The following is an 8,559-nucleotide window of genomic DNA, read 5'->3' on the forward strand; positions in this document are numbered from 1 at the left end:
AGTGTTTACATAAGACTGAACCATGAATTAGTCTTTTTTACGTTATAACACCGTTTACTGTTTAAAACTGACTATCTCAATTATTGATGACCTAGGTAACTTAGCCTTAATCTTGAGTTAACTATGAACTCCTGTTCACACGAGATTATCCTTAGATCTACATAGGTGAGGGCAGCTCATCAGCGTTGGCCCAATAAGCCTCCCATTTCAAGGGTAAGATCGGGTGGATAGCTGGGAACATAGGGTACAAGATGAAATTCACTCCTACCCGATTTAGGGTTAGTAGACAGGTTGTTCTCTTAAGAACTGAATCCAAGTCTTGAACAAGGGGCCCCACCCTCTCATTGGCCCGAGAGGGATTAAGTTTATAGGTTGAACCTTAAACCAATTGTTCAATAGTAGATTAGTGGGACTTAAGGAGCAAGATGTAATCTTAGGGGTAAAACGGTATTTTGACCCAGCCAAGGTTACGAGCAACCTGTGAAGGATTAACTTACCGATTATGGTTTTATCAAATGGACACAAATATATCTATAGTGAGGAGTGCAACTACGGGACTTTAGTGGAATGACCCGTTAGTTAACGAATGTTGATTAACTCGGTTTAAAAGAGTTTAGCTAGTTAATCTTGAATCGTTGGAGCCCATGATCTATAGGTCTATTAGGTTCCTCTGCTAGGTCATATGGATTAAACTTAGAACAGTGTGATGAAATAAGTCGAATTGCTCGAATTGGGAGAAGAAAGGGAAACCGACAAATATAGTGATACAGTCGTTGGTCTTCTAATTAGAAATAGAGCTTTATGTTTTACATACTATAAGTATGAATGCGGATTCATACTAAGAAGCTCGGAATTGATGGAATTGGTCAAAAATAGTAAAAAGTCAAAATGTTGACTTTTGACTTTGAAAAGTCAAACTTTGACCGGCCTTATATTCAAATGTGATTTAAATTTTGGAAAAATGAATGCGGATTCATGCTCGGGAGGTTGGAATTAGTTAAGACGGAGAAAATGGTAAAAAGTCAAAATATTGACTTTTGACTAAGAAAAGTCAAAGTTTGACTTTTGACTAGAAATATCTAATGACCATTTTACCCTTGGACTAAGTTAGTGGGAAAATCCAACATTTTGTTGGATAATCCCACTAACTCTTAGTGGGATATGTGGCTATATGAGATATAGACACCTAGCCCACTAAGTTCCACTAATTGTTAGTGGAACATTAGGTGTTGAGATTTGGCAAATGAATTGCATGCATTTTTGCATGTAATTAGGTTATAAATAGAGGTGTTTTCAAATGTTAAAGAACTTTTGCCTCTTTTATCATTTTCATCATCTCAACAAAAAGAAAAAAAAAAAACCTTCCAATCCCATTTTATCTCTATTACTTTCTACACCAAAATTGGGTCCCACACCCCGGTTCTTTGTCTAGAGGATAACAGTTGAGTACTAGTGGTGGTCTCGGTTAGAATTGGTAAGAAGATATCAAACCTTTTGAAAGCTTCAAAGGTAATATTTCTTAAAACCCTAATTTGATTAGTTTATGGTTACATGTTAATTGTGGCAATTAGGGTAGAAATTCGATTCTTTTTCCGTTGTGCATGACTTAGTTCTATCAATGCAAAGGGTTAACTAAGACAATGTGTTTTGGAAAAGGAAAATTCAAGTACATTGGGCTGCTTTGTGGGCTGAAGTCAATGGACCTTATTGGAATCGAGAGTGTTTCAAAGCCGAAGGGGAGGATTTCTTTTTCAACATTGAAGTGCAGAATGTTGGGGATTGTTTGCAATTAAAAAGAGAAAAAAGAGAAAGGGGCCTTGATCATGTTTGTAAGCATACCTTGAGGACAAGGTGTTTTGAAGGATCGGGTAATGTTAGATACCTAGATTAGTATAAGGTTAAGGGTATAAGGGTAATTGGATATTTAGAAAGTTACTAGTAGGTATTATGTAACTGTGGTTACATCTTATTATAAATGGAGGGAGGGTAAGTGAGGGGAGAATTCTGGGGAGTGATCTAGGGCTTGGGTGAGAGTACTCAAGAGGGAGGTTCCAAGTGCATTATACTTGGTTTTATCTTGTATTTTCTTATAGTTCATTATAATAAATTAAGATCTTGTTCTTGTTAGGAAGTATCCTAACAGAACACCTCTAGAAGGTCTCATGTTAGCGATGATAATCTGCGTTAAGTGTGTATTTGTAGGAGTTCTTCTCCCGAGCATCTATGGTTGATATTCTTTACCTTTCAATATATCAAAGCCAAGGATTCTTTTGCATTTCTCTATGCTTTTTCTTTACCCATTTCTGCTTTTTTCAGTTATATTTGAGAGTAGTATTTCATTTCTTTCATGTGAAATGTTGAACTTCAGTAGTATGGAGAGTGGAACGTAATATCTTACCTTTTATATTAGTAAACTTGATTTTAAGCAATGTGTTTTTGAAGATTTTATGTTGTAGAATGTTTTTTGTTCTTCAAGCTACTGTTCTTAACTTTATTTTCTCCTGTTAATGTTCTCAATGATTATCGAGCATATGCATTACCATGTGACTTCAAGCGTGTCAGTGTGCTCTTGCTCATAATTTTTACTATATCTTGTTACTAAAATTGCAAGTTAATTGCAAATTACTCAGAGCTTGGATTTTCTCCTCCAGTTGGTTAAAGGAAAGCTACCGGGAAGGCAGATTTGTTGGTAAGTTCGAATGGCTTGATAGTATCAAAGTGTAATGTATTTTCTTCCACTTATGTTTTTCATCCTACCTAATTTTTGTGATTGATTAATTCCTTATTGATCTGCAGACGAGTTGCCTTACATACTAAATGATGATGACTACATATCGAAGTATCGAGCTAGCCTAAAAGCTGCAATTCTCAGGGCAAAAGCATGTCTTGGAGCTTTATTTGAAGGGTATGATGTTTGCATATCAGCTCACGCTCAACCACCACCTAAAACTCTATCCCCGATAGTCAAGTCAGCCGGTGGAAATGTAAGTTCTCTATTATTGTACAAAACTCGAGTACTAGGTTTGGTTCTCTTTATTACATATACAACCACTATAATATGGCTATCCTCGCATCTAATGAAGACGTGAAGTTCTCAACAAACAAGTGATAGAACTAAGTCATGCACAGCGGAAAAAGAATCGAATTTCTACCCTAATTGCCACAATTAACATGTAACCATAAACTAATCAAATTAGGGTTTTAGGAAATATTATCTTTGAAGCTTTCAAAAAGTTTGATATCTTCTTACCAATTCAAGCCGAGACCACCACAAGTACTCAACTGATAAAAGAGGCAAAAGTCCTTCAACATTTGAAAACACCTCTATTTATAACCTAATTACATGCAAAAATGCATGTAATTCATTTGCCAAATCTCAACACTAATGTTCACTAACAATTAGTGGAACTTAGTGGGCTAGGTGTCTATATCTCATATAGCCACATATCCCACTAAGATTTAGTGGGATTATCCAACAAAATGTTGGATTTTCCCACTAACTTAGTCCAAGGGTAAAATGGTCATTAGATATTTCTAGTCAAAAGTCAAACTTTGACTTTTCTAAGTCAAAAGTCAATATTTTGACTTTTTACCATTTTGTCCATCTTGACTAATTCCAACCTCCCGAGCATGAATCCACATTCATTTTCCAAAATTCAAATCACATTTGAATATAAGGTCGGTCAAAGTTTGACTTTTCAAAGTCAAAAGTCAACATTTTGACTTTTTACAATTTTTGACACAATTCCATCAATTCCGAGCTTCTTAGTATGAATCCGCATTCATACTTATAGTATGAAAAACATGAAGCTCCTTTTCTAATTAGAAGACCGACGACTATATCACTATACTTGTCGGTTTCTCTTTCTTCTCCCAATTCGAACAATTCGACTTATTTCATCACACAGTTCTAAGTTTAATCCATATGAGCTAGTAGAGTAACCTAATGGACCTATAGATCATGGGCTCCAACGATTCAAGATTAACTAGCTAAACTCTTTTAGATAGAGTTAATCAACTTTCATTAACTAACGGGTCATTCCACTAAAGTCCCGTAGTTGCATTCCCCTCACTATAGATATATTTATGTCCATTTGATAAAACCATAATCGGTAAGTTAATCCTTCACAGGTTGCTCGTAACCTTGGCTGGGTTAAAATACCGTTTTACCCCAAGATTACATCTTGCTCCTTAAGTCCCACTAATCCCTATTGAACAATTGGTTTAAGGTTCAACCTATAAACTTAATTCCTCTCGGGCCAATGAGAGGGTGGGCCCCATGTTCAAGACTTGGATTCAGTGCTTAAGAACAATCTATCTACTAACCCTAAAGCGGGTAGGAGTGAATTTCATTTTGTACCCTATGTTCCCAGCTATCCACTCGATCTTACCCCTGAAATGGGAGGCTTATTGGGCCAACGCTGATGAGCTGCCCTCACCTATGCAAATCTAAGGATAATGTAATGCCCAAAGAAAAGGTAAATATATATATATATATATATATATATATATATATATATATTTTTTTATTTTTATATATATTATTTTAATATTAAAAAATTTCTTTATTATTTTTCTTTTCTTCTTTTCTTTTTCTTTTCTTTTCTCCTTCTTCTTCTGCGTGCGCGCCGATCCCTTCCCCCTTCTCTCTCGTTCGCAAACCGTCGCCTCCCTTCCCTTCCGTTTTTCTTTCCGCCGCAACACCACCTCTATCTTCTTCTTCCCGTCCCGCCGCAGCCAACCGCAGCCAGCCGCCGATCCTTTCCTTCCATTTTCTTCTTCCATCCGCAGCCCCGCGCGAAGCAAGACCGCGCCGCTGCCAGTCCAGATCTGCGGTGCCGTTGCTCTTTCGTCGCTGCCCAACCGTCTCAGCCGGTTCTGTCTCTGTCGAAGCCACGGTTCTGCAACCGTCTCCGCCGTCTTTATCTCCGTCCGCAAGGCAAGTCGCACGCCTCAGTCACGAACAGCCTCGCCGACGCAGGTCACGCCGCATCGCACGAAGTCGGCTACGTTGCTGGGCTACTCCCGTCTGCGCGTAACTGCTGTTGAACGTCCGAACCGTTCTGCCTTCGTCGATACCCGCTGTCCCATTTACGAATCGCGGACCAGTTCGCGTGCAAAAGTGTTTTGCACGATGTCTTTTGTGTAGATCCTGCGGCAACTTCTATTTAACGTCGATTGTCAAAGTCTTGTTACAAGATATTGGTAAGGATGAGATTGTTCGGTAATAAGGTCTTACATTTGTAAATACATTAAGATGTGATGTTGTTTAATTGGTTGAATTGATCTTTGTTCTTGAAGGCGACATCGGTGATTTGGAGTTAGTGTCCTTGAGTTACGCCTTAAGCTTTGTTGGAGTTCGATTCTTTACTCTTGGGGTTTGTTTGTTGAAGTTAGTTCGACTAAGGAATTTTACATAAAGATCCAGGTAAGGGATTTTCTACTGGACTCAATTGTGATTGTGAACTGTGTATGTATGTGTTGAATGTATACTGGGGTGACTGAAAATATATATGAATGTATATGAATTGAAGTAGACTTGACGTCGAATGTATGTCGTGATTGTCATGGAATCTATATATAAATGTGTGTATGTGGACAGGACGGAGATTGTAGATTGTGTTGTATGAGATTCTCGTTTAGATTGGGTGTATGATTACGCTAAAGTATGACTGTGTGCTGGTGAACTGAGGGGTGCATTGACTGTATAGTGATTGACTGATGTATTAGCATATTATTGACAGACATATGACTGTGAAAATAAGTTGACTGTTAGGATGTTGAAGAAAGAACTTTGTTTTGAAGTAACTGAAAGATGGGTTGAATGGAATGAGGGGATAAATTGTTAGGTTGTATTGGGATGTTTACCTTGTAGGTGTCCCACGGGATCACCAATTTATTTTGCACCTTCGGGAGCATTTGACTGATATGTGTTTCTGCAGAACACTACTGATATGTACGTCCCTCGGGGCGTTAGACTGATATGTACGTCCTTCGGGGCGTTAGACTGAATGTGTATCCTACGGGATCACAAGACTGCGACTGTACAGGGTGTCCCAATAGAACTTTAACAATTTATTTTCCCCTGACGAGACCAGTAGAGGGTCTCTTACTGAGTATTTAAAACTCACCCTTCTTATGTTTAATTTTCAGGCAAAGGTAATAAAGGCGGCAAACCGGCGAGGGGCAGGAAGGAAGCGTGATGCCATAGGAAACGTGTTTTTGCTTCCGCTTATGGGTTCTTGTGAGGTTTAAAATGAATTGAAATTTAGTTTACAAACGTTTGTTGTAAATAGTACTATTTTATGTTTTCTTGAATGTTTAAAAATCAGGCCTGACTTGAAGATGTTTTTTTTTTTATTTGTTTACGTTTTGTTTTATATTAATCAAAGTCTTTATTTGTTAAAAAAATTAACGATCTCGACTTACTTAGAAAAGTTGGGTCGTTACAGTTGGTATCAGAGCCTAAGTTTTAGGTTCTGTAGACTGACTTACGATGTAAGTCTATGTTTTTGTGTTCCTATGGCTAACGCGACCCTTCGTCTCTCGTCAGGTATGCTTGATGCTTATATGTATGGTTTATTTGCATGACCTTGCCTAAATTAAACTAGATTGCATGACGATAAAGACTTGCTTATGTTATGATTAAGATTTTGTTAAAGAGTGTTGTTGGTGGATAATAGGAATTATGCCGCCAAGGGAAGGTGTACGTAGAGGAGGTCGTAGAGGCCGAGGTAGAGGAAGGAGGCCGAGGTAGAGGAGCAGGTCGTAATCAGCCTACTGAGGGTCAAGCTGAACAGCGAATTCCTGCTGCACCCGTGACTCACGTTGAGTTTGATGCACTGTCTGCTCACATGGAGCAGAGGTTTACAGAACTTATGACAGCTATAGCTCAAAACCAGCAGGCACCTGCGTGTTCCACCTGCACCTGTAGTTCCCCTGCACCAGCAGCCCCTCCTGCACAAGATTACCGAACCAACTTTCTGCTGAGGCGAAACATTTGAGGGACTTTCGGAAGTATGACCCTCAGACGTTTGATGGGTCACTGGAGGATCCTACTAAAGCTGAAATGTGGTTGTCCTCTGTGGAAACCATATTTAATTACATGAGATGTCCCGAGGAGCACAGAGTTCAGTGTGCTGCTTTTCTACTGAGGGACAGAGGCATTATCTGGTGGAGGACTACAATGCGCATGCTAGGTGGAGATGTGAGGCAAATTACCTGGGATCAGTTTAAGGACTGCTTCTATACCAAGTTTTTCTCGGCTAACCTTAGAGACGCCAAAAGCCAGGAATTCTTGGAGTTGAAGCAAGGATATATGACAGTCGAGGAGTACGACCAGGAGTTTGATATGCTGTCACGTTTTGCCCCTGAGCTTGTTAGTAATGAGCAGGCTAGAGCTGATAGGTTCGTCAAGGGATTGAGAGATGAAATTAGGGGTTTTGTGCGAGCACTAAAGCCCACTACCCAAGCTGAAGCACTGCGTCTGGCAGTGGATATGAGCATTGGGAAGGATGAAATACAGCCAAGGAGCTTTGATAAGGGATCGTCGTCGGGTCAAAAGAGAAAAGTAGAGCAGAGAACTGTAGGAGTTCCTCAGAGGAACTTGAGACCAGGCGATCCTTTTCGCAGTTTCCAGCAGAGTTCTGGCGGGCAGGAGACACTACTCGAGAGAGGCCAGTATGTAATACGTGTGGGAAACGCCACCTGGGTCGTTGTTTGATGGGAACGAGAGTCTGTTATAAGTGCAAGCAAGAGGGACACATGGCTGATAGGTGTCCCTTGAGATCTACTGGGGCTGGATCGAGCAGTCAGGGAGAGAGACCTCCACAGCGGGGTACAATCTTTGCCACTAATAGATCAGAGGCAGAGAAGGCCGGCACAGTAGTGACAGGTACATTACCAGTGTTAGGGCATTTTGCCTTGACCTTGTTTGACTCGGGATCTTCTCATTCATTTATTTCATCGCTTTTTGTGACGCATGCATGCTTAGAGGTGGAACCCTTAGACTATGTTTTGTCAGTGTCTACACCGTCTGGAGAAATTATGTTGTCTAAGGAAAAGATTAAAGCATGTGAAATTGAGATAGCTGGTCGTGTGCTGGACGTAACCTTGTTGGTATTAGATATGCGTGACTTTGATGTAATTTTAGGTATGGATTGGCTAGCTACTAATCATGCTAGTATTGATTGTTCTCGTAAGGAAGTTGTGTTCAGTCCCCCTACTGCATCTAGCTTTAAATTCAAGGGGTAGGAACAGTAGTACTGCCTAAAGTAATCTCAGCTATGAAAGCTAGTAAACTACTCAACCAGGGTACTTGGAGTATTTTGGCAAGTGTGGTGGATACTAGGGAAGGTGAGACTTCTTTAACTTCAGAACCTGTGGTAAGAGAATACCCAGATGTATTTCCAAAAGATCTTCCAGGACTACCGCCACATAGAGAGGTTGATTTTGCCATTGAGTTGGAGCCAAAACTACTCCTATTTCTAGAGCCCCTTATAGGATGGCTCCTGCTGAGTTGAAAGAACTGAAGGTACAGTTACAGGAATTGCTTGACAA

General features: G+C 39.8%; 1 protein-coding gene and 1 long non-coding RNA gene across 2 annotated transcripts; both read left to right on the forward strand.

Moving 5' to 3' along the window:
• Positions 1-5,017: 5,017 nt before the first annotated feature.
• On the forward strand, positions 5,018-6,203 carry LOC116405222. Its single transcript, XR_004218383.1, has 3 exons — positions 5,018-5,205; positions 5,302-5,428; positions 6,154-6,203. It is a non-coding gene; the product is annotated as an uncharacterized LOC116405222 (long non-coding RNA).
• A 1,561-nt stretch (positions 6,204-7,764) lies between these two features.
• LOC116405110 lies at positions 7,765-8,253 on the forward strand. Its single transcript, XM_031888807.1, has one exon. The coding sequence runs from the start codon at positions 7,765-7,767 to the stop codon at positions 8,251-8,253; it is 489 nt and encodes a 162-aa protein (XP_031744667.1).
• The last annotated feature ends 306 nt before the right edge of the window (positions 8,254-8,559 follow it).

This window comes from Cucumis sativus, chromosome 7 (assembly GCF_000004075.3).
Source record: "Cucumis sativus cultivar 9930 chromosome 7, Cucumber_9930_V3, whole genome shotgun sequence".
NCBI lineage: Eukaryota > Viridiplantae > Streptophyta > Magnoliopsida > Cucurbitales > Cucurbitaceae > Cucumis > Cucumis sativus.

What these genes read in the sequence shown, in the direction of transcription:
- LOC116405110 (XM_031888807.1), top strand. Translation starts at nt 7,765, where the DNA reads ATGGCTGATAGGTGTCCCTTGAGATCTACTGGGGCTGGATCGAGCAGT.